Source organism: Lepus europaeus, chromosome X, assembly GCF_033115175.1.
Source record: "Lepus europaeus isolate LE1 chromosome X, mLepTim1.pri, whole genome shotgun sequence".
NCBI classification, from domain to species: Eukaryota; Metazoa; Chordata; class Mammalia; order Lagomorpha; family Leporidae; genus Lepus; species Lepus europaeus.
Genome location: NC_084850.1, coordinates 98,583,213 through 98,610,190, shown reverse-complemented (window position 1 = coordinate 98,610,190; position 26,978 = coordinate 98,583,213). Strand labels below are relative to the sequence as shown.

Below are 26,978 nucleotides of genomic sequence, written 5' to 3'. Positions count from 1 at the left end.
AGGGCTCACCTGCTCAGGTTGCCTGCGGTCCCGGATGGTAGGTGGAGCCATGACAGAATGCATTCTGTGGTTTTGTTTTATTTATAGGTGTTTAGCTGGGATGGTACCTGTGGTTCCTCTTCATCTACGGTTTGTGCAAGGAAAAGTTCCCAAAGTGACCCGTGGGTAGACCTTGATATGCTGTAGGTGCATCCACCTGAAAAAAGAACAAAAACCGCAAAACTCTACTGGGTGCACGTTAAGCCACCCCAGCTGGTAGCCCTAGTATGCAGCAGAGTTCTTCAAACTTTTCACTGAAACCCATGCTTTTAAGATCGATGCACGGCACCACGCTTGCGTCTAAGAAGTTTCCGCATCGCTGTGCATGGAAAGTGCATGGTGTGTGATCCTGACATTGCACCTTGCCATTCTCCGGAGGGCAGAAATGCAGTGTCCCCATCTGTGGTCATATGCACGCCTAAGGGTTCTAAGCAGCACATTTGTTTTTATAAGTCTTCCGTTTTCTGTGGAGTGTGTCTGGGATGGTCCAAGAGTAAGGTGGGAGACGCAGGAGACCCAGCTAGGAGGCTTTGTGTTGTACAGGTCGGAAGTACTGCTGTGTTGAACGATGGCTTCCAGGGAGAAGGAGATGTTTCTTCCTTTGGATTCTCAGTGACTTTTGCTCCTGTCTGGCCTCTATGGCATCTGCCGCCTTTTCTGCTTTCATATCACGATGTCACCAGGGTTCATGTCACTTCTCACGCGTGTGCCAGTGCAAAAGCACGATTGTGGGCACCCGGGAGATCTGATGATGGGTGGACGCTCAAGGCCTTCCGAGTGCCAGCAACTCTCCCACAACTCTCTTTTCCCTCAGGACCTCTTTCACCGACCGCAAGTTCCCGCAAGCCCTTGCTACTGTGCCCAAGCTGGCCTCTCAGCAAACGGTGCATCCTCATTGAGGACTCATTTTCTTCCTCAGTTCTTTGACCTTGATGTCTGACAGGTGCAGATTGCTCTGCCATCCCGTGGCCAACTCACCGACTGCTCAGATTCCTCAGGTGTACCACTCATAACTAGATGTGGCCACTTCCCGTCGTCTCCCATGAGGACAGCCACGTGACTCCTTAATGCCTGTCTTTTCTCATACATGGACAACGGTGCTTCACGTGTCTGGCATTTTACTGTCACCTGGAGATGGACAACACACCTCACGGCTGGCCCTAGGCACAGCTCTTTCAGCCACTACTGACTTAACAGTGTGAGAGCATCCTCCACAGCTCATCATGACATTGCAGGGAGCAGCGTCTCTGGCCTCACCCCCAACCCCCAGAAAGGGGCAGGAGATGAGACAATTTCTTTGATGATGAAGTTTTCCTTGATGACCCTTCGTGGAAGGAGTCTGACGTTGTGCGGGCTGCTCAGCCTCTTGGTTAAGCCTGTATTTGATGCCGTAGGGCTGCTGGTGTCCCTGGAATACCAAAATGACAGCCTTGGAAGTTGACACCGCGCTCCTCCCCAACCCCTGTCCTCCCCAACCCCTGTCCTCCCCGCAGCCCTGCTGCCTGCACGCCCACTGGTACCCACACTGCATCCCTACGATCCACCCCTTGTCTCAGGAGAGGGAAAGGGACAGACTGGTGACCAAACTAAGGTGAGGGCGCTCCAGTGGCTTCTGTTTGGGAGGCGGCCCTCCAGGATAGAGCTCTCTGATACTCAGGTTGTTGCCCGTGAGCCTCCGTCAGCCTCAGCTGGCAATTCTGGCCCACGCTTGAGAAACACTGGTGCTGAAAAATACGATGGTTTTTTGGCCACTCGTTACCCTTACATCACTTGCGAAAACGTCCTGGGAGTCAAGTGACCCTGACTCCGACATTCTCATGGCGTGGGAGATTGAACTCAGGAGTTCATGTTCCAGGTTTGATGTCATGAAGGCCACGGCTAGCAGAGGGCCGCGTGCCATCTGGAATTCTTCCCTTTGTCCCCGGGAGGATTCAGTGTCTCCCCGGTGCCCCACCGTGGACGGTTCTCCGTGCACTGATAGACCGTAGACTCCGTGCTTCCTCCTTTCCCCCTTCAGCTGCAGCCCAGGCATCCGTCTGTAACCTTCCCCGTCGGTGTTTCCCACACCGACACCAGAACGACGCTTGCTTCAGAATGACGAGTGCCTTTCTGCCCCTTTCTCTTTCCCTCAGGCTTCGCCCCGCTGACATCTGAGCTACTAGCTTTTTGCCAACAGCGATGACTGGAATGAGATCTTTGCTGCCTTCCTGTGGGCCAGCGCCTTTCGTTTTCCATAGCAAATGTTGACATCTGGTGGTGAGGGGAAGAAAAGGGGGAACTTGCGAATCAGTGTCTTCCTTGCTGCACAGGCTCAGGAGAGGGGCTCCTTTACTTTCTTCCTGCGCTGACCCTCTGCTTGTCACCTTGCAGCTGGCCTCCTGTCTCTGTCCTCCATCTCTCCCTCATCTCCTCTGCCTCCTCCCTCTCTTTTTCTGCACAGACGTAGCTAGAGACCGAGAGATGACAGAGCTTGAGATGGGAGAGGGAGAGAGAGAGAGAGAGAGAGAGAGAGAGAGAGAGAGAGAGAGAGATTTACAGAGATATTGAGAGAGAGAGAGAGAGAGAGAGAGAGAGAGAGAGATTGCTCCTCCTTCCTATAGTTTTCAGTCCCCCGTCTGATTTTAACTCCATCCTTCTCTCAGTTTCCTTTTCTCCTCTGTATATTCCACCCTGGTTGTCTTTCTGCCCTTTGCCCTCCCTCACACATCAGGGTCTGTCTCCCAGCCCTGGGGTCAGGTGGTGCTGTACCTGCAGGGAGAGCTTTCCTATATACACTGATCCTGCAGTCCCTCTATCAGCTCTTCCATCCTTTCCATTTCATTTCTCAGTTTGCTCATTCATTCCTCCTACAGATGTCTCTGAGAATGTGATTTGCTTATGTAGTAAGCACTGGACTAGGTCCTCAGGATATGCAGTGAGAATAAAGCAGGTTATGTTATCTTTCACCATGGGGATTGCACTGAGATGGAGACACCTAGGTTTCAAAAAGGATCCCTCTGAAGTTTATATATCCCTGTGACACATACTCATAAATGCTGTGGAGGAAGTTTTCAGGACATGAAGAGAATATAAAATATTATGAGAATAGCAACTTTAATTGGTTTTTGATTATGCTTCATTATCATTTGTATTTTCATATCCATGATGGCTATTGTTACTGAACATCTTTTCATGTGCTTTTTTGCTACTTGTGTTTGTTTCATAACATATCTCTTGATATGTTTTCCCCTTTCTTAACTGTATTTTAGATTTTTCATGAATATTTAAATTCTTATATTTTCTGGATAGTAATCTTTAGCAGTTGTGTGATTTGAAGATATTTTATCTTCTGTTGAATTCCTTTTCTCTTTGTTGTTTGCTTTCTTTATTTGCAAAGATCTTTAGTTTGATTAAATCTCATTTGTCTATTTCTGGTTTTATTGCCTGCTTTTAGAGCCTGATAGAAAAATTATTTCCTGTGCCAATGTCTACAACTATATCACCTAAGTTTTCTCCTAGCAGTTTCACATTTTCTGCTCTTACATTTAGATCTTTAATGTATTTGGTGTCGACCTTTTTCTTGGGTAACTGGCAGTGGTATTCTTTCAGACTTCTGCATGTGGAAATAAAGTTTCTCAGTACCATTTCTTGAAGTGAAAATATTTTCTCCACAGTTTCTACTATCTTTATTAAGGATAAGTTCGTTGTAGATGTGCAAGTCTATTTATGGTGTTTCTGTTCTTTCCATCAGCCTATGTGCCTCTTTTTATGCCACTAACATGCAGTTCTGGTGACAACAGCCCTGTATTATGTCCTGAAATCTAGTAGGAACATAACAAAAGAAAGCTATAGGCCAATATACACAATAAACTTTTATGCAAAAGTTCTCAATAATGTATCAGAAAATTGAATCCATTAGCACAGTAATAAGACTATTTACTATAATCTGGTGGGATTGGGATGCAAGGATGTTTTAGCACACATGAACCAATTAATGTGATACATCCCATCAACAAAATGAAGGACTAAAATGATATATTCATCTCAACAGATGTAGAAAAAACATTCAATAAAATTTAACCTCCATTCATGATAAAAACTTTGAACCAATTAGATATAGAAGGAATATACCTCAACATAAAATGACTCTATATAACAGCCCACAGATAACAGCATGCTGACTTGGGAAAAGCTAAAGACTTTCTCTTTAAAATCTTAAAAAAGACATCTACTTTTACCATTCTTATTTAACATATCATAGGAAATGCTAGCCAGAACAATTAGGCAAGAGAAATAAATAAAAGATGTCCAAATTGATAAGGAAGAACTCAGACTGTGACTGCCAATGATGCGATCTTTTATATAGAATTGCCAAAAGCACAAACAAAAACTATTAGAAGTAAAAAATGAATTCAGCAAAGTTGCACAATATGAAATCAACACACAAAAATCAGTAGTACACCAATACTGAATCATCTTCAAAAGAAATCAAGAAGGTAATTCCATTTCCAATAGCAACAATTAAAATAAAATACCTACAAGTAAATTTAACCACAAATGTGAAATGTATCTACAATGAAAACTGTTAATCATTGATGAAAGAACTTTTAGAAGACACAAAGAAGTAGAAAGGTTTCCCACATTTGTAAATTGAAAGAATCAATATTCAAATGTTGATACTATCCAAAGTTATTTGCAAATTCAATGCAATCTCTAATGAAATATTAACTAAGTTCTTCCAGAACTAGGAAAACTTAGCAATTGTAAGATTTGTATAGAATCACACAAACACCAAATATACAAAGCAATCTTGAGCAAAAAGAAAAAAGTATGAGACAGTTCTCTAGCTAACTTCAAAATATGCTATAAAGCAGTAGTCATTAAAAGACTGCATGGCATACTTGTCTTTCTGTGCTTGGCTTATATCATCTAACATTATGATTTCCAGTTCTATCCATGTTGTTGCAAATGACAAGATTTCAATCCTTTATGTTAAGTAACATAAGCCAAGCACAGAAAGACAAGTATCACAAGATCTTACTCTTTTATTTAACGATTTATTTTTATTTATTTGAGAGACAGATTTACAGAGAGAGGTAGAGACAGAGAGAGGGGTCTTCCACCTGCTGGTTCACTCCCCAGATGGCCGCAACAGCTGGAGCTGCGCCAATCTGAAGCCAGGAGCCAGGAGCCTCTTCCGGGTCCCCCACGTGGGTGCAGGGGCCCAAGGACTTGGGATTCTCTACTTCCTTCCCAGGCCACATCAGAGAGCTGGATTGGAAGAGGAGCAGCCGGGTCTAGAACCGGCCATATGGGATGCCATTGCTTCAGGCCAGGGCTTTAACCCACTGCACCACAGCGCTGGCCCCCAGAAGATCTTACTCTTAAGTGGAGTCTTTAAAAGGCTGATTTTACAGAAGATAAAAGTATAATAGTGGTTGCCAGAAGCTGGGGGGGATGGGGGAGGGAGATAGTGGAATGTTGACTGGCAACTAGTAAATTATAGCTAGATAGGAGTAAGAATTCTGAAGTTCTGTTGCACACTAGACTGACTATAGATACTATTAGTGTATCTATTGTATGTTTCTTTGTAAAATACATAAGAAAATAGAACTTTGGATATTTTCACCTTAAATGTTACAGGTTTGAAAAGACAGATGTATGCACACTTATCATCAGATATTTTACAACTCACGTATATATATCTCAAAACTTTGCATCATAGCAAATAAATAAATAGAATTTTAGTGTTTGTTAAAATATTTGAAATAAATTTTTAAAGAAAATCAGCATTGTACTGGAATAACTAAAAACTTATAGAGAAGTGGAACAAAATAGAAATCCTAGAAGTAAATTCATGCATCTACAGCCAACTGGTCTTTGACAAAGGTTATATGAACATATATTCAAGACAAGACAGTACTTTCAATAAATATTCTGGAACATTGGATGTCCACATGCAGAAAAAATGAAGCTAGACCCCCATCCCTCACCATTTACAGAAATCAAAATGGATTAAAGACCTATATGTAACACTTGAAACTATGTGGTCACTAGGAAAAAGCAGGGAAATGGTTGAGAACATTAGAATGAATGAGGATTGGATTTTTCAAACAAGATCTGACTAGCACAAGAAATTAAGGCAAATTAGTACAGACATTCCTGATAACAGAATAGGAGAAGTTCTCAAAGACAAATCAAAAATCAATCTACCATACAACCTAGCAACCCCACTTCTGCATGTATATACACACATACTATATATGTTCATATATATACAAAAGCAGTGTGAAAAGAGACATCTGCACTCCTATGTACAACAGTCATCACAATAGATACGAAATTGAAACAAACTGTCTATCAACTGATGAAGAGATAAAGAAAATGTGGTTCCTAAACACAATGGAATACTATTCAACCATAAAAAGGATAAATTCTGTCATTTTTAACAACATGGAAGAAACTGAAGGTCATCATGTTAAGTGAAATATACCAGATGTAGAAACAAATTCTAAGGATCTTATTCACATGTGGAATATAAAAAAAAATCATGTGGAACATTCAAAATCCTCTCTTTGAGCTTTTAAAATTTAGAGAGGACACAATAACTTCTAAATTTCCAGTGATCTTTGAATTCTGTATCCCTCATTAACTGGGATTGTATCATTGCCCTCAGGGTACAGGATTTGATCAATTTTCCCCTTTAAGTTAAATGTTTTACTCTGTAATGGAGATAGGGAAGATGTATCTAGGTGTATTTGATAAATATTTATTTGAAAGTCAGAGTCACAGAGAGAGAGGCATAGTCAAAAGAGAGAGACATCTTCCTTCCCCTGGTTCACACTCTAAATGGCCATAACAGCCAGAGCTGGACTAGGTGGAAACCAGGAGTGAGAAGTGCCATCCAGGTCTCCCATGTGGGTGTCAGGGACCAAACACTTGGGCCATCTTGTGCTACTTTTCCCGTTCATTAGCAGGGAGCTGAATGGGAAGTGGAGTAGCCAGGACATGAGCTAGCCCTCATATGTAATGCTGTGGTGGTGGCTTTAGCCATCCCAGGTGGTGGCTTTAGCCACTATGCCAAAATGCTGGCCCCATGGTGGACTTTAAAGTAGTCAATATTCCCTTCCTCCAGGCTATAAGAGGGAGAGAGTTTTTTCTGGTTACCTGATTATCCTCCTAGTAAAAATTTGGTAAATTTCCTTGAGGAAAAGCATACCAAGTTTGTAGGAACATCCTGTGCCTATAGCTCCCAGAAATTTCAGATTATCAGGCTTGTCCATACTGGGTTCTTAGCAATTTAAAAATGTTCTCAAGTTTAATCTTCCTGCCGCTTTGTATGATATCTGGTGATATGCACCCCAAGTGAACAGATAAGATATGATCTCTCCCTGCAGTCTTCTGTCTCTAAGTTTTGAGTTGACTTTTTGTTCTGAACTATGTTTTCTGATAAACTTAATAAAATTTGTTAATTTGAAATCTGTCCAGAGTTTTCTTGTTGTAATGATGGGAACAATGTTCTTTCTAGCTCTCTACATCTATGTTCTAAAAGTAGAAGTGAATGAATAAATAATAGTTTTATATTTAAATTATGAAGTAACAGATAAAATGTTATTTTGACATCTGAATAAATATATGACATCTTTGTTTGATTACTGCCTAAGTGAGATTTTGAGACAACTGAAAAGGAAAATATGAGTTCTGATACTCACCGTTTGTTCTAGTTTCTTTTAGATGATCTACACATCCTTTCCTATGTTCCAATTGCCCATCCACTATCACATGATCATTCAGACATTGCTAGTGACTTCAACCATTCTCATAGACACACAAGTACAGACATTCATGAGGATATATCTGCCCTTCTTACATGTACTCAGGGTTAAACATAGACTCCTTACTTCCCTGTCTCAAAGCTTTTGCCCTATGGATTTCTAATAGAGTGAATGGCATCAGCACCACCCAGTCTTTCAAGCAGTGAACCAATCTACAAGTCATCCTTGAGGTTTCCATATACTCTTTCACCAAAGATCTCTTTAGTCAACCTCCACGATGTGTCTGCAGTCCATTTCCTCCTTAGATTCTCCAGTGTCACAGCCTTATGTCAGCCACTACACCAGGATTTTCATTGACACCCTTCTAATCCATCATCCACCCTGAAACTAAAGTGGTCTTTAGGAAGAACAAATATGTTCACACCACTATCCTAACTAAATACAATTTACTAATGGCTTTCCATTGCCCTTTTGGATAAAGTCAGCTTTTCAGCATATACTGTAAGCTCCTTCTTAACCTGGCCTCTAAAAATCTCCTCTCCTGTGTGTTCAGGTATCTCTCTTCTTATAGATAGGCCCAGACTACTATCCAGTTACTCTGTTGTACTTTTCTTGGTTCCCTGATGTCTAACAACATGCTTGGGCTAGAGAAGCTGTTCAACAAATACAATCTGGTATTATACACACATTAACACACCATGGATAAGGTATTTCAGACATTACTCAACTAATATATATATATATATTAGTTATATACATAACTATATATGGTTATGTATAATATATAAATTAGCATTTTCCAAAATACCACTCTCAAATGTAACAGAAACATGATCAGATGTTATAATTTTGATGTCACATGCACACATTTTCAATCAGAAATTTATGTCTCCCTCAGATGTCATATGTCTCACATTCATCGACACATTACACAAAGCATGTACATGCATGTAGATCATACTCACACAGTGAAATGTCACACTAAAAAGTCACATACACATTCATTGTCATATGAGGGCACATCAAAAAACTTCATGGAATTAGAAAGTTCATTTTATCTTAAAAATTTTGGAATCCGTATATAATTTTTTCATAATATGCATTATTCCTGAACTTTGTGAAGACTTTTTGTACTGCACAGACACTCAAATGATAGAAATTCTCAGAAGTTGCAACAATTTAGAAATTACACACAGTTATTGAAAGGTAAGATACACCCATGCACTACTAAACACTTTCACTAAGATCCCACACTCCTAGTGTTGTCTAGGTGTTGTAGTATTGAACATGAACACATTTTCGTATGGGTGCTTTACACATTCCTTTGTGTTATCCACACTCATTTAGAAGTCATATATATGCTGATGGTAAACTAAAATTTGAGTATCAATTTTACAAAATACTTTGAGCACATATTTACAGAAACTTCCATGAAAACCACAAAGAAAGAACAAAAAAGTTTTAAAAACTTAAACAAGAATTAAATTTCATCAGTTGGTGACGTGTATGGAAACCAGATGTCAGATGGAATCACTATGTATCCTTAGATTAAGACAAATTTTTTAAAAAATATTTATGTTTTTTATTTCAAATGCAGTGTGACAGGGAGAGAGAGAGAGAGAGAGAGAGAGAGAGAGAATCTTTCATCTACTGGTTGACTCCCCAATTGTCACAATGTCTGCAAGTAGGCCAGGATGAAGCCAGGAGCCTGGAATTCCATCCAAGTCTTCTACGTGGATAGCAGTGGTACAGGTACTTGGGCCATATTCTACCGTCTTCCTAGGCACATTAGCAGGGAGCTGGATTGGAAGCAGAGCTGCTGAGGCTCCAATTGGCACTCCAATATGAGAAGCTGTTATTGCAAGCAGTAGCTTAACCTCCTCTGCCACAAGCTGGCCCCAAAAATAAAACTGTTTTTAACTACAAGCCAAGGGCACCATGAGAATTATATCTTCGCCCTAATGTTTGTGTGATTCCATGAGCAGATGACTTTCTCATGATTATATTTGATTTTGAATGTATGCTTTCTGAATTCTCTAAAATATCAATCCAGACTTTGAATTTAGCCCTTACTACAATTTCCACAAAGAAATTAAAAAGTAATACCATTTGGTTATGATTTGGTGAGCAGCCAATAACTTCAACAACACAAACTACACAAAAATAGCAATTCTATTGAGGAAAAGCCTCTATACTATCACTACTGAAGATTTTTCCCTTCCATTGTGTTATTCCACTCATTGTGATAGCCACAGTCAATGCCATTTTCAGTATGACAGTTTTCTGACTCTTCCTTTTTCCTGCACACCTCATACTTCACTGTTTATCCCTCAAAACTACAAATGCTGCACACTCTGCTCTGAAACATAGTTTATAATTCTAATCTCTACTCCAAATTAAGCACCAGGCCTATCAATTACCTATGATTTTCAGAAAATCAAAAAGGCCAGAACCAGCACTGTGGCATAGTAGGTTAAGCCTCTGCTTCTGGTGCTGGCATCCCATATGGGTGCTGATTTGAGTCCTGGATGCTACACTTCTGATCCAGCTCTCTGCTAAAGTGCATGGGAAAACAATGAAGGATGGCCTGAATGCTTGGGCCTCTGTACCCAAAATGGATACCCAAAAGAAGCTCCCGGCTCTTGGCTTCAGTCTGGTATAGCTCTGGTCATTGAGGCCATTTATGGGGTCAATCAGTGGATAGAAGACCTCTTTCAGTGTCTCTACCTCCCTCTCTCTCTGTATGTCTGCCTTTAATTTTAAAAATAAAAATATTAAAATATTATATGCATACACATAAATATTTTCCTTGAGGTAGAGATATTAATACAATAACATGGGATTCATGACAAGGATCATAAAGTAAGGAAAAAAAGGTATATTATTATGTGAAGAGTATAACTATCTATCTATGACATCCACACATTTTTAAAACATTTTAATTCAGAATATACTTAAATATCAAAAAAATTGTAGACTTGTACAAAGAGTTCCCATATACATCACACTCAACTTCCCCTATTATAATTATCCAAAAGTAGTATGTTTGTTACAATCCATAGATCACACCCAACTTCCCCTAATTTTAATCCAAACTCCCTCTATTCCTCCCCATCACTCCCAGCCTTTAAGTCAACATTCTATGTTCATATTGAGGTTTTATTCTTAGCTCCCACACATGAGAGAGAGCATGTGGTATTTGTCTTTCTGTTTGACTTATTCCACTTAACATGATGTCCTCTGGTTAATCCTTTTTGCTGCAAATGACAGGATTACTTTTTATGGCTGAATAGTATTCCAGTCTATACAAATACTACATTTTCTTTATCCATTCATCTGATGATGAACACCTTGATTGATTCCATATTTTAGCTATTGTGAACAGTCCTGCAATAAACATGGTGGAACAGGCTTCTTATTGATACAACAATTTCATGTCTTTTGGATATATATCCAATAGTATGGTTGCTGAGCCATGTGGCAGTTCTATTTCTAGCTTTTAAAGGCATCTCCATACTGTTTTCCATAGTGACTATACTAATTTACTTTCCCACCATCAGTGTATAAAAGTCCCCCTTTTACCACATCTTCCACAGCATTTGTTAATTTCTGTCTTTTTGATAGTAACCATTCTAATGAGGGTGAGATGATAACTCATTAGTTTTTTAAACTAATTAATTAATTTATTTCCATGCATTTCATAAATACATCTTTAGGAACATAGTAATTCTTCCCATCATACCCACCCTCCCACCCACAATCTCATCCCTCTTCGTCTTCCTTCTCCTTTGCCCAGTCTTGTTTTTGGCCAATTGTATTTATTTTATTGATAACTGTCTATTCAGGTCCTTTGTCCTTTTCTTAACTAGATTGTTTGTTTTTTGGTTGTTGAGTTTTTTGAGTTCCTGATAGATTCTTGATATTAATCCTTTGTCTGATTAATAGCTTGCAAATATTTTCTTCCATTCTATTGGATGTCTCTTCACTCTACTGATTGTTTCCTCTGCTGGAAAGGAATTTCTGAGTCTGAAATATGCCTCCCAGACAGATTCTTCGTGCAGAAAATACAGGTGCACTTCCACATAGCACAGGTGCCCGTAATTCCCCAACGCGCCAAGTGGCGGGGCTCTCATCTGTCGACCTGGCACTTTGGGACTGGGCTGCGGAGGCGTGGGAGTGGTCCCGCCCGGTCCCACCCGGTCCCGCCCTGCCTTCTGTCAGCTCTGCCTTGGGGTTTCAGCCACACGGTGGGGTTCAGGACACCAACTTCCAGGTGTTTATTTGTGAGGATGAAGCTTGTTGCAGAGCCTGGTCCACAGTTATTGTTCTCTTGCGTTATTCAGAACACTCAACTTTGGACACTGGACTGCGACCACATCCAACAGAAAGAAAGCGTTCAGTAAGCTTTTAGGCAAAGATTTAGGGACATTCAGCCAAGACTCATCAGCTAATGGCATGGGGCAAATGGGAATCAAGACGTGCGTTCTAGTTACAAAGGTTTGAGCCGGGCCGTTGCTGTTGCTGCGGCATAGCGGGTTAAACCAGTGCCTGCAGTGCAGTCATCCCACATGGATGCCAGTTCAAGTCCTGGCTGCTCCACTTCCAATCCAGCTCCCTGCTAAGGCACCTGGGAAAGCAGTAGAAGATGGTCCAAGTGCTTGGGCCCCTGCACCCATGTGGGGAACCTGTAAGAAGCTACTGGTTCCTGCCTTCAGCCCGGCTCAGTCCTGGCTCTTATGCCCATCTGGAGAGGGAACCAATAGATAGAAGATCTCTGTCTCTCCCTCTCTCTCTGTAACTCTGCCTTTCAAATAAGTAAATAAATCTCTTTTAAAAAAGAGGTTTGGAGGCCAGCGCTCTGGTGTACCGGGTAAAGCTGCCGCTTGCAGTGCTGGCATCCCAGATGGGCGCAGGTTCAAGTCCTGGCTGCTCCACTTCTGATCCAGCTCTCTGCTATGGCCTGGGAAAGTAGTAGAAGATGGCCCAAGTCCTTGGGCCCCTGCACACATATGAGAGACCTTGAGGAAGATTCTGGCTCCTGGCTTCGGATCAGCTCAGCTCCTGCCATTGTGGCCATCTGGGGAGTGAACAAGTGAATAGAAGACCTCTCTCTCTCTCTCTGTCTCTCTCTCTCTCTCCCTCTCTGCCTCTGCCTCTCTGTAACTCTGCCTTTCAAATAAAATAAATAAACCTTTAAAAAAAGAGATTTGAAGAACAGTATAGTGTGCATGGAGAAGACAGGTGCAGGTGCCCTGACCTCAACCCCTCCCCCCCCACTCTGTATTTCTGGGAGCCCTGTGTTAAGAAAGGCATCCAGCCAGCCTTCCAACTATCCATCTGCCCACCCTTCCATCAGTCCTCACCCGTCCATCTGTCCATCCATCCGTCCGTCCATCCAGTCTCTGTCTACTTCCCTATTTGTTTCCTCTATGCACCCATCAATTTCCTCTACAAGCTGCAAAGGCATCTGGGCCTCTGATGGACACTGTGGGAGGTTCTGCAGACTGAGACGTCAGGCGGAGTCCGTGTCTGCAAGGCATTTAAAGATCAGCTGAGGAACAAGACAAGCGACATTTGCAAGACAGCGTGTGCGCTCAGTCTTCCAACAGAAGGGACCTGGAGTGGGGAGTGAGCACTGAGCAAAGGTATCTTCCAGTCTTGGAAAATCCAGAGGGTCCTTCCAGGTAGCTGAGCTGAGCATCACGTGACCGTCAAGGGGACGGCGGTGTGAGAAGAGGCACTCCGAATTGCAGGTGCAACTGACCCAAAACCTGAAGCACGGGCTCGCTGGGGGAACGGAGCCTTTGCCAGCTCAGCTTCTGTAACCAAATATCATGGACTGGGCAGCTCATCAAGAGGCAGTGACAAGCCCAAGTTCAAGGTGCTATCAGGGTTTACTTATGCTGGGGCCTCTTTCCTGGGTGGCAGACACCTGTGTGTCCTTATGGGAACTTCTCTCGGGTGCACATGGAAAAGAGATGGCTCCAGAGCCCCGGGGCCCCACTCTTTTGATCTCATCTCACCATAATGGCGCCCCTACATGCCCTAGTTCCAAACAGAGTCGCTTGGAGTTCACAGGCTTTCAGACATAGATTAGGGGAGCAGAAGTTCACTCTGTGACAGGTGGCGACTGGCCTCCTACATCTGGCTCTCAGGAGGGTTGGGGCAGCACTGCAAGGCAAGCGGGGTGCACTGGCAGGGGCCCTGGGCCAACGAGGTCACGATAAGCACCCACTTAGCACCCGGTGGGTGTGAGAAGGCAACTACCACTCAGTCCAGGAGACCAAAGCCAGGAACCATGAGCCACTTTCACACTCCGTTCCCTGCACACGAACCCCCTCCCACCAAAGCCCTGCGGGTCTCAGAGCTCTGCTTCCCGGGGCTTCGTCTGCAGGGTGGAGGCGTCCGTCCGCAGAGGCCGCACACCGGCCTGGGCGCCCCCTCTTGGACAGCAGGTGCTGGCTGGCGGGTTTCCACTCAGGATTCCGTCCCCTTGGAGACAACCCCAAGTGGTCTCCGTCTCCGGAGGAGGCTCAACTCTTCTCTGGGACCTGCGAACAATGAGCAGCGTGGGCCTGGCTGCTGGGCAGTTGGCAGAGGAGCCCTGGCCCCTGGGACGCAGCCTGAACGCCCTGGGTCCGCGGATCTCATTCCCTGCTGAATTTACGCAGTCGGTATCGAGTCACCGTGTCCCTTCCTGATAGTACACAAATCCTCCGAGCGCTGCAGAACCCCGGGTCTGTCCTCTGACCTGTCAACACAGCTGCCTTTTAGTGATGTTAAAAGAAACCCTGACTGTCACTCACATCACCCATTCACTTTGTTCCCTGGCTGTGACACTCTTGTTTTGTTTCTCTCGTCGCCGCCACCGACTCCCGCGAATTAGCATTCACCAAATTTATACGCGCTCATTAGCCTGAATAAATTTAAAAGCTGCTGCTCCCGAGTTTTAAAAATGTAACCACGCTTCTCCTTGGATATAATTGAGGCGTCTTTAGAAAAGTAAATTACAAGCCGGCGCTGCGGCTCACTAGGCTAATCCTCCGCCTTGCGGCGCCGGCATACCGGGTTCTAGTCCCGGTCGGGGTGCCGGATTCTGTCCCGGTTGCCCCTCTTCCAGGCTAGCTCTCTGCTGTGGCCCGGGAGTGCAGTGGAGGATGGCCCAAGTGCTTGGGCCCTGCACCCCATGGGAGACCAGGATAAGCACCTGGCTCCTGCCATCGGATCAGCGCCATGCGCAGGTCCCAGCGCCAGCCTCGGCGGCCATTGGAGGGTGAACCAACGGCAAAAGGAAGACCTTTCTCTCTGTCTCTCTCTCTCACTATCTACTCTGCCTGTCAAAAAAAAAAAAGAAAGAAAGAAAGAAAGAAAGAAAGAAAGAAAGAAAGAAAGAAAGAAAGAAAAGTAAATTACAGTCTGACTGACTCCCAAGGAGGCATTTTCTGCGTTGAGAGGCAAGGGGTCTCTTTGTGGCATCCTGTGGGCTATAAATAACCGGGGGTGGGAGAATAAAATAATAAAGCCCCCCATCAATTGTTCCTGCCCCTGTAGACTCTTCACCCCCAGCCCTCTCCCCCACACGTTCAGAGCACAGCAGCGGCTACTCCTGCTGACCAGTGGAGACTCAAGTGCAACTCTCTCGGCCATCTCCATGGGGAGCAGCAGCTCGGAGCCTGGGACCCTCAAAGCTGGGTCCAGGGCCCTGGCTCTTCAGAGCCACCCGGGGCTGCTTGCGCGAGAGGGGATTCCCTCTCGTCTGTGTCCTGAGACCCCGCAATCAGAAACTACATCGCCAGGGCCCATGAGCCCCGATGCACCAGACAGCTTGTGTCAGCTTCTGGCATTGAATAAGCTTGCGATGGGTTAGCCAAAGACCCCTGGCTCCCAACTCTGGTTTCCTCCCCCACCCGTGAGGCTGCCAAGGGAGTGGCTCCTTCCCCAGAAGGGGGCGATGCTCAGTCCCTCATCTTCCTCTTGCAGTAGGAAGAGGGAGTCCAGCCTGGAGCACTGGGGGTGGTGGACATGCAGTTGCTGTACTGTCACAATCAGCAGTCAGCCGGGGAGTCTCCTGTGGGTCAACATTCATCAGGCCGTGAGTGCCTGGACTCACCTCTGCCCAGCCTGCTGGGTCAGAACACCTGCTGCCTGAATTCCACCCTGGGAGGTGGGGGCCACAGCTGGGAGTGTGGCAGGTGTGTCCGCGGAGGCCCCCTGACACCGAAATCAAGTCCTAGAGCAACTTGGCCACCAAGGTAGACAGCACAAGTGTCCACTGCATAGCGTGGTGTGTGGTGGGGGGAGGGTGTCACGCAGTGGGGAGGATAAAGGCAGAGGTACAGGAAATCCAGTGGCGGGGATGGCGGTCCGGAGGCCACATGCAGGGGATAGCATTTCAGCAAAGGGCACCAGCCCGAGCCTGCGGGAGAAAGCTGTGACCTCCCAGTGACAGAGAGCACGGGGGAGCCCCAGGGGCACATCAGCGCGGCTTCCCCACGGGAAGGTGGGGTGCAGTCTCGTTAGGACTGGGCTGGGACGTGCTCTCGCTCCACTCAGCATCCCCCTGCTCTTGCCTACGGCAAGGGTGACTCCAGGTGTCTGGTGCAGGCAGCCAGCAACACCTCCTCCAGGCAGGCTTCCTTAAACACGCAGGATTAGGTAAATGTCCGTGTTCCTCACCAAGGCACTGCAGCGCCTCCTACCCCTGCACAACCCTGCGCTGACCTGACGGTCTCCTCCTGACTCTGGTCTTTGCCAGGCTGCCACGGCAGGATGCTGCAGAGAGATGGCTGCGGAGGCCGGGGGCCACAGCCCAGTTGGCAGCAGAAATGGAGAGAGCCCACTTCCTGGCCACAGATGGCCACCTCCTCCTGGCTTCTCTGAGCTCTCTTTCCCAGGACACTGGTCCCATTGCCTTCCTGGTGACTTCCCGGTGGCCGGAAACCATCACTGCAGGGACAGGGAGTTCAAGCTGTCGATTTCGGCGGACACATCTGCTTCACTCTGCAGCGGAGGTAAGTGCCTGGAGACTGTGTTGGACACACACTTGCTCTGCAAGGTTTAGGACACACACAGAATATTGCCAAAACTTGCATGTCTGTTAGAAAACAGCCAACTTGAACATCGGAGGTTATCCAGGATCTGCTTGTCTCAGTGGAACGCAGGAGCTAATAAAACCTTGTCATTCCAAGGAGTACAGTGAGACAATTAAGAAGAGCCTGGGGCAGGCATTTGACCTGGCAATTAACACGCCTGTCGGAACACCCACAGCTCCGACTGGAGAGCTACAGTTCAACTCCCGGCTCCGCTCTTGATCCAGCTTCTTGCTAGTGTGCACCCGGGAGGCAGCTGGTGGTGGCTTAAGTACTTGGGTCCCTGCCAGCTGTGTGGGAGACCCAGACCGGGGTCCTGGCTCCAGCTTGGGTCTGGCCCAGCCATGCCATTGCAGACATTTGGGGAGTGAAACAGTGGATGGAAGATTTCTCCTCTCTTTCTCCCCCGCCCCCTGGTTTTTCTATCTGCCTTTCAAATAAATAGATGAATGAATAAACAATATTTTCAAGGCTCTTAATCAATAGTCATTGCAGTCACCATTGATTATCTCCATCACCATCGTCAGCGCTGTCACTTGGATGTCGTCACCATCGCACCTGCATCATCACTACACCAATGTCGTCACCGTCATTGTCACCATCACAGCCAAGTTCCAGTGTCTTCTAGCACTGGGCACGAACGTGAGGAGCAGTTCCAAGTTCCTTTGTCACCAGGGCCCCCAAGTCCACCAAAGCAGGGCTCCAGCTCTGTGGATGAACTGGATTTTATCTCCTACTGTTTCCAAACGGGGCGCAATGGAAGCTGGAGTTTTCCTTTGAGCCTCGCGTTTCGGGAACTTCCCCCGGAGGACTTCACGGGACAGCAGCTGTCGGGCATCTGTGCAGACTCTCCCTCCTTTCCTGTGGCTCTTCACACACTGGGGACGGCCACAGTGCAGTCCCTGGGCAGGTGGCGCTGGTCAGGCACTGCCCAACTGCACCCTGCCTGCGTCCACTCTGGGGTTCTGCCTGGCCACCTTTGTCTCCTCCACACATTTTTATTTGGGCACCTTTGGCAAATGTTTCTTCATAAGAGGACCCAGAAGTTCCCTTGGAAGCCATAGCATAGTCCTGATAAACAGCAAAATCTGCCTTAGCATAAAGTGACTCTGAACCCAAACAACCCAAACAGCCTGTGGCTCTCACCTGACGGAGGGGCCAAGAAGGCTTGTAGGGATTTGTAAAGAGTTTCCTGCCTTGAAGAACTCAGGGCCCCAGTGAACCATCAGAAAGGGCTGCTGGCTGGCAATGACCGTGAGGAAAAGCCACGTCGGGGCATCTGCACGCCGTGTCCACCTCTTATAGGGTGTTTCCAGCGATGTTGGAGGTAGGCCTGCCGTGCGGGCATGCCCACGAGACCTGCTCACTGAAACCCACTTTTCTTTGACAGAGCCCAGGCCTGCTTGACTGATCCAGACCGGGGAAGGGCAGAGGCGTCCTCCATGACGTCATCCAAGGCTGCCTCAGTGGCTCTGAGAAATCGTCACAGACTGGGTCACTCACAGCCCCAGGTTAGAGACCCAAGGTCAAGGGGGCACAGGGCCAGGCCCCTTCTGAAGGCCTTGGGGAAACCTTTTCTTGCCGTTTCTGGCTTTGGTGGCTCCAGGCACTCCTTGGCTTGTGGCTGCATCTGTCCGATCTCTGCCTCCTCCCCCTCCCATCTCCAAACACCCTGAGCCTCCTGTTTCAATCCCCATCAATCCTATCTCTTGCCACAAAAGGCCAGATACAGACCCACAGGTTCTGTAATTAAGGGCATGACTCTACGGGGGCCGCCATTCAGCTCACCCCATGGGGCCGGGGGGCAGGTACTTGGTACCAGGTTACACCAGGGTTTGAATCAGATGAGCATTTGCAAGCTGGTGGCCACAGACGTGCGACTCTGTTCCCTGGGTCCAGGTTTTCTGGTCCTAAATGGTGTGAAGAATCTCTGGGATGCACATCCTCAAAGCGTGATTCAGGGAGGTGACGACGCTAAGAGCTACCTGGAAGTGTGCGTCCAGCGCTCGCTGTAGCCAGATCTTCTTGGCTGTGTGTTGGCGCTGACAGTGAATTCCCGTTGGTCATATTTTTCCTTGCTGGGCTCCTAGATGTCAGTTCCAGCTACACGCAGTCCAGCACTTGGACTTCCTCCCAACACTCGTCCATAGGAACGTGGATTCCTCATCTCTCCTCTGTCCAGGGACAACGAGGGACTTAGCTCTGGGCTACTGAGCTCATTCTCACACACAGTTCCCAGGGAGCTGATCGGTGCTGCTCACTTGGATTCGGCTGACATTAAAAGCCTGTGAATGAAGAAGGGCAAACGTGAGCATGGGAAGGTCAAGACCACTCCCTCCCAGAAAGTAAGCGCACAACGGCACACAGCCACGGCCTTGGGACACACTGGCTCTGATTCCATTATTGTCCAGCTTGTGGCAATGGGTGAAGTTCTTCTCAGGTTAGGAGTAGACTCTCTGGTTTCTAATCCCAACTACACTGCTTGCTTGTGAGTTTGATCACTTCCTAACAGCTTCTGTTTCTAATGTGCACTGTGGAGATAACGGTAGTGTTCACCTGGCAGAGATATGAGGAATTACAAGCTATCATACTCAGGCAGGTTCACCTAGCATCCATCCACCTGCCCGTCCATCCCTCCACCCACTCGTCCATACACACACCCATCCACACCTACCTCAATCCATCCATTTATCCATCCATCCACACATATTTGGTAAACTCAGTAACACTTGAAAAGATGTAGGTAATTGAGAAAACAGATAAAAACCAAGTACCTGCAGAAAACAGCAAGTGCTAAGACTAAACACAAACTCAGACCCAGGACGATGTCCAGCTGAGCCTTGAGGCCCTGACAAAGAAGCAAGAGCTGCATAATTTATGCATAATTTATGCAGGAGCCCTAAGTGATCTGTGAATGAAGGCTCAGGTCCTTAGCTCATGCATCACACATGTGTTAAATAGGAAGCAGCTCATTCCCTGTACCCTTGGGCCAGACATCCTTCCCCACTGGTCTCAGTTTTCTCAACTGCAGCACGGAAGAGCTACACTGGATTGCCAGCCAAATGCCATGACAGAGTCACCCCCAAGCCCGTCACCTCTCCCCGCAAAGGCCTCCAGCCAAGCTCTGATAGTGGCGTGGGCCCACTCGTGTCTCCGGGAGCTTTGGGACTTGCAGGGCGCATTCAGTAGAACAGTGACCCCTCAAGGTGTCCACGGCCTTGGACCTGAACCTGTGGTTGTGCCACTTTTCATTTAGACTTGGCAGATGTGATGAAGATATGTTCCTGAGATGGGAGAGAGCTCCGTGTCACAGGGGGTCTGGGAAGAGGGTGCACGAGGCCCAGAGTCGGGGGACAAGCTGTGAAGACAGCAGAGCACGAGAGAGTTGAAGGCGCTACGGGGCTGACTTTGAAGACAGGGAAGGGGCCACCAGCCCAGGACAGCGGGCAGCCTCAGGGGGCTGGAAAGTGTAGGGAAGTAGCCTAGCTTCTGGGAGGAATGCACCCCCCAACCCCACCCCTATCCAAATACTGATTTCTGGCTCCGGAAGCTCTGTTTTGGAATAAGATGGGAAGTTTCGGAAGAGGTAATGCGAGCCTACCACTTCCATGCACGGTGTGGGTGGGGCTGCCTGTCCCTCTATTGACGGTGCTAACAGTGCTGCCAGGAGCTAACCACAGCAGGAGGAGATGGGGCGTGATGGAGGAGTGCTCAGTATGCCCTCTGACCTCCCACTGCCACAGCCAGTGCATGGAGCAGATGGGGCGTGATGGAGGAGTTCTCTGTATGCCCTCTGACCTCCCGCCCTCTGACCTCCTGCCCTCTGACCTCCCGCCCTCTGACCTTCCACTGCCGCAGCCAGTGCAGGAGCAGACTGGTGTGATGGAGGAGTGCTCTGTGCGCCCTCTGACTCCCGCTGCCACGCTACCCGACCACAGGATTCAGCATCAGGATGGCCCAGCAGCTCCCCTGATCCCTTTCCAGCACTCTGGTGCCCACAGCCCGGCTTTGTCCAGCGCCTTTGAGCCTCTTAGCAGCTCGGGAAATGGAATTCTGAGTCTGACCCAGCTCCCAGGTCCCCCAGCCCTCACCATAGTCAGAGTCTCAGAGGCTGAACAGTGCTCCTCACTGTGTCCTGGTCTCCCCATCTCTGAACGCATGGCAGCAGGGCCGCGTCTGCTCTTCTCTGGTTTCTGCCAGGCCACCTGGACTTCCTCGTGGCTGAGCCAGCCTCTCCGGACCTGCCCCATTCTTGCGAGCCTGTTGAGGGCTGGTAGGGGTGGTCTGACCCTGAGCCCCCAAAGTTGGCCCATGAGGTCCTCCTGAGATGCAGAGCCATAGTTAGAAGCTGGGCTGCAGAGATGCAGGAACCCACGTCTGCTGCCTTAGTCTGGTGGGTTCTGAACAGTGCAAGTCATCTTCCTCAACCTCGGTGCCCTCATCTGGAAAGCAGTGGCTGTGCGCACCTCCCAGGTTCTTGTGGGAATTATGGGAGATCGAGTATGAAAATCACACAGCTTTTATCGTTGTTGCAACACAACTTCCTACTCCACTGTAATGTGCTGGGTGTCTAAAGAGCTATGATCTTTGGGGATAGGAGGGTCAAGGGGTGTGGTGGTTAAGTTTTGCTCGGGCACTCGCAGCTCATGTCGGGGTGCCTGCTTCCAATAGTCCTGGTTACTCCACTTCAGGTCTAATTCCCTGCCAGTGTACATCCTGGGAAGCAGCAGGTGACACCTTAAGTATTTAGGTCCCTGCCACCTGCATGGGAGACTTGGACTGAGTTTCAGTCTGCCAGCTTTGCCTGACTCCAGCCCTGATGGTTGTGGTCACTTGGGGAGCAAGCCAGCAGACGGAAGATCTGGAAGATCTCTCGTTGTCATCTCTCTGTCTTTCTGCTTTCAGATAAAAAAAATATCCAAGTCCTAGTCTCAGGGTCTCTGTTTGCCTTTGAAACACTCAATCCAGTCAAGAGTTATAAAGCCAGTGTCGCTGCACTTCCAGCTTGTCATCTGCCGTGCCTATGTCAACTCGCTCTTTCTCTGGCGATGTTGCGGCTAAAATGCTGAGCCCTGACGACTCCTGTGTTTTCTTGAGCAAGGGTCCTGACGTCTCTGTTACTGCATCTCCTCAACTGGGGAAGAACCGGATTGAACAGCCTCCTCTTGCAGGCTTCCCCCCAGCCTGGGGCCCCACAGTCCCGAGGAACATGTGGCCTTCACCTTGAATTAGCCAAGGTCCATCTGAATTTGGAGTCAACATTTACATCTGAGGAAGATGCTAAACTCTACAAGGTAAGTACATTTTAATAACAAGCATTGGGCAGGGAAGAAGACCATCAGGCCTCCTGCCGTGTTCTGCAGAGAAATGACCTCAGCGAGCTGGGTGGGGACGAGGCTGAGGGAGACCCAGGCCCCTTCTAAGGACAGGCGTCCATTTGAAGGAGGATGAGCAGGTCTCTGGGCACGCGGGTGAGGAGGTCCAGGGGAAGCCCTTGACCCTGCAAAGGAGGGTGGACCCAGCAGGTGCTGGGGTCACTCTGATCAGTACCAGGACCCTCTCAGCATCACTCAGAGCCCCCAGGACCAATCAGGAAGACCATTGCAAAATATCGGATTCCAAGGGGAATGAACACTGAGACTATTTCCTCCTAGGGAGTCCAACTGTGGAGTAGAAACATCTAGAAGAAAGGCACACATAAGGGCACCCACCCCAATCAGAGAATCTGGAGAGAAAACAAGACTGGTGTTCATTTTAACAATCTGTGGCGCAAGGGGAGAAGGAGAGACGAGGCAGGCCTCCATGGCTCCCCTACTCGCTAGCTATGTGGGGTGAGCTTGTGTCCACCTGACAGGGACCAAGGGAGTCCAGAGAGAAAGGAACTCCTGGGCGTGTCTGCCAGGGCTTGCAGGTGGGGTCGGCATTTGAATCAGTGGCTCCAGCGAGGAGTGAGCGGGCATGCTTCACCCCATCGGAGGTGGGACCAGAGACCACAGGCAGGGGGGTCTGGCCACAGACACAGGGGGCCTCACCTCCCTGCAGCAGATCCATCACTTCCATGGCACTGTGAAGCCACCAGGCCTCGGCGGCTCTGCTGCCTCCTCTCTGCCATGCGCAGGAGCAACTGAACCCAGGGTGGAAGAAGACACCGACGTAAAGCATTTTACAAGGTTCCGAGGCTATATATATATATATATATATATATATATATATATATATATATATATTTTTGCCTAGATTTGCTTTTGTTGCCTGTGCTTTTGGTGTCTTATCCAAAAAGTCATTGTCTATAACAATGTCTTGAAGTGTTTCCCTATGTGTTCTTCCAATAATTTCACAGATTCTGGTCGTATATTTAGGTCTTTGGTCCATCTTGAGTTGTGTTTTGTGGTGAGAGTTAGAGGTCTAATTTCATTCTTCTACACATGTGTGTCCAGTTTTTCCAGCACCATTTATTAAAAAGATTCCCCTTCCTCCAATGCATGATCTTGGCCCCTTTGTCAAAAATCAGTTGACTGTATGTGCATGGATTAATTTGGGGGTTTTTATTCTGTTCCATTTATCCATATGTCTGTGTCTCTGCCAGTACCATGTTGTATTAATTACTGTAGCTTTGTAGTATATATGTTTTTTTAAAAAAACTATTTTCTTTCTTTTTAAGATTTTTAAAAAATAGTATTTGAAAGTCAGAGTTACACAGAGAGATAAAGAGAGGCGGGGGGGGGGGCGGTCTTCCATCCGATGGTTCACTCCCCGATTGGCTGCAATGGCCAGAGCTGTGCCAATCCAAAGCCAGGAACCAGGAGCTTCCTCCAGGTCTCCCCCGCGGGTGCAGGGGCCCAAGGACCTGGGCCATCTCCCACTGCCTTCCCAGGTCACAGCAGAAAGCTAGATCAGAAGTGTGGCATCCGGGCCTCGAACAAGGGCCCATATGGGATGCCATCACTGCAGGTGGCAACTTCACCCACTACACCACAGCGCTGGCCCCTCTGTAGTATATCTTGAAATCAGGTATTGTGCTGCCTCCACCTTGACTATTTTTTGCTCAGAATCACTTTGACTGTTCTGGGTTTTTTGTGGTTTCATATGAATTTTAGCATTGCTTACTCTAATTCTGTAAAGAATGTCATTGGTATTTTGATAGGGATTACATTGAATCTGTAGATTTCTTTCTTTCTTTTTTTTTTTTATGGCCCTGAAAAGGGCCTTTGGGTGAGGTTCCGGGGCCGTGGGGGCCGCTCAGCCACCGAAGCCGTAGAGCGTGCGCCCCTGGCGCTTGAGCGCGTAGACCACGTCCATGGCCCTGACCGTCTTGCGCTTGGCGTGCTCCGTGTAGGTGACGGCGTCGTGGATGACGTTCTCCAGGAAGACCTTGAGCATGCCGCGGCGGGTCTCCTCATAGATGAGCCCCGAGATGCGCTTGACGCAGCCGCGCCGGGCCAGGCGGCGGATGGCGGGCTTGGTGATGCCCTGGATGTTGTCGAGCAGCACCTTGCGGTGGCGCTTGGCGCCGCCTTTGCCGAGGCCCTTCCCGCCCTTGCCGCGACCAGACATCTCTATCTGCTATCAGAACCAGCTCAGGAGTAACTGAATCTGTAGATTTCTTTAGGTAGTGTAGTCATTTTAGTGATATTAATTCTTCCAATTCATGAATGTGGAATATCTTTCCAATTTTTTGTGTGCTTAATTTCTTTCATCAGTGTTTTATAATTTTCATTTTAGGAATCTTTCTTTAATTTAATTTATTCCTAAATCTTTACAAAGCTTTGTAGCTGTTTCTAATGGAATGTCTTTCATCATCTCAGCAAAATCATTATTGATGTATAAAAAATGTTTATGATATGTTGATTTTTGTATCCTGAGACTTTACTGAACTGGTTTATTAGTTCTAACAGCTTTCTGGTGGAGTGTTTACATGTTTCCATTTACAAACTCATGCCATCTGCAAGCATGAATATTCTTACTGTCTTCTTCCTAATTGTGATGCCCGTTATTTTTCTTCTCCCTAACTTACTAATACCTCCAATACTGTATTGAAAAGAAGTGGTAAAAGTGGACATCCTTGTCTTATTCCAGATCTGAGGGGACATGTTTTCAGTTTTTCCTTATTCAGTGTGATGTTGTCTGTGAGTTTGTAGTGTAATGCACTTGTAATTTTGAGGTATGCTCCTTCTATACCTACTTTATTGAGGTTTCTTTCATGAGAGGATGTTGAATCTTTCCAATGCTTTCTCTGCATCTATTGAGATGATTGTAGGGTTTTTGTTCTCCATTCTGTTGATGTTATTTAAAACAACTATTGTTTTTAAAATGTTGAATCAGCATTGCATATTTGGGATAAATCCAACTTGAACATGATGTGTGATCTTTTTGATAAAGATTTTGATTCAATACGATAGTGCTTTGTTGAGAATTTTTGCATTCATGTTCTTCATGGCTGTTGATCTACAGTTTTCTTTTTGTGTTATATCCTTGTTTACTTTTGGTATTGGAATAATGCTGACTTCATAACAAGAGTTGGAAAGAGGTCTGTCCTTTTCAATATTTTGGAAAAATTGCTTCTCAGCCTTTTGGTTAAGACCCAGTATAATATTTTGGAATAACTTGAAAACTATTAGAATTATTTCCTCTTTAAATGTCTTGCAGAATTTATGTGAAGCCATCAGTTCCTGGACTTTTCTTTGTTGGAAAATTCAATTCAATTCAATATTGTTACTTAGTATTGGTCTGTTTATATTTTCTATATCGTCTTCTTTTTTTAAGATTTATTTATTTACTTGAAAGAGTTAACACAGAGAGAAAGGGAGAGGCAGAGAGAGAGAGAGAGAGAGAGAGAGGTCTTCCATCTGCTGGTTTACTCCCCAATTGGCCGCAACGGCTGGAGGTGCGCCAACCTGAAGCCAGGAGCCAGGAGCTTTCTCAGGATCTCCAATGCGTGTGCAGGGGTCCATCTTCTACTGCTTTCCCAGGCCATAGCAGAGAGCTGGATTGGAAGTAGAGCAGCCGGACTTGAACCGGGGCCCATATGGGATGCTGGCACTACAGGCGCTGGCTTTACCTGCTATGCCACAGCACCGGCCCCTCTATGTCTTCCTATTTTAATCTTGGAAGGTCACATGTAGTTGGACATTTATTCATTTATTTGAGATTTTCTTCAATTTGTCAGTATGTATTTGTTCATTATAGTTTCTTCTGATTATTTGTATTTCTGTGATATCAGTGGGAGTGTATCCTTTTTCAGCTCTAGTGGCATGTTTTTGAGTTTTTTCTCTTTTTTTCTTTGTAAATCTGGCTAAAAATCTGTCTATTTATCTTTTTTAAAAACTAGCTTTTGTTTCTTTGATCTTATTGTTTTTTAGTTTCAATTTCATTTATTCCTGCTCTGATTTTTGTTATTTCTTGCCTTCTGCTAAGTTGCATTTTGTTTTATTCATGCCTTTCTAAGTTATTGAGATTCATAATTAGATTAATAGGTTTCTAATTTTTTTCAAGTAAACACTTATTGGTATAAACTTTCTTGTTTTTTTAAAGATTTATTTATTTATTTATTTATTTGAGAGGTAGAGTTACACACACAGAGAGAGAGAGGTCTTTCTTCCATTGATTCACTCCCCAAATGGCTGTAACAGCTAGAGCTGCGCTAATGCGAAGCCAGGAGCCAGGAGCTTCTTCCAGGTCTCCCATGCAGGTGCAGGGGCCCAAGTACTTGGGCCATCTTCGCCTGCTTTCCCAGGCCATAGCAGAGAGCTGGATTGAGAGTGGAGCAGCCACTTGAACCGGTGCCCATATGGGATGCCGGCACTGCATGCCGTGGCTTTACCTGCTATGCCACGGCACTGACCAGCCCCTCCCAGTGTTTTTGTATTTGATTCTATCTCTCCCTTTAAATCTAATAATATTTGGTTTCTATAATAAGGCAATATTTTGTTGGCTGCATGTGTATTTCTGATTGTTATATCATTTTGCTAAATTGAACCTCTAACTGATATGTAATGTCTCTTTTTAAAGTTCTTTGCTTTAAAATCTGTTTTATCTGATGTGAGTATGGCTACTGCCTCTTGTTTCTGGTTTCCATTTGCATGACATATCTTTTTCC

The 26,978-nt window shown here is 46.3% G+C and overlaps 1 protein-coding gene across 1 annotated transcript; it reads right to left on the bottom strand.

The window, feature by feature from the left end:
- Positions 1-24,121: 24,121 nt before the first annotated feature.
- On the bottom strand, positions 24,122-24,460 carry LOC133752984 (histone H4-like). Its single transcript, XM_062183313.1, has one exon. The coding sequence runs from the start codon at positions 24,434-24,436 to the stop codon at positions 24,122-24,124; it is 315 nt and encodes a 104-aa protein (XP_062039297.1). The 5' UTR covers positions 24,437-24,460.
- Positions 24,461-26,978: the final 2,518 nt, after the last annotated feature.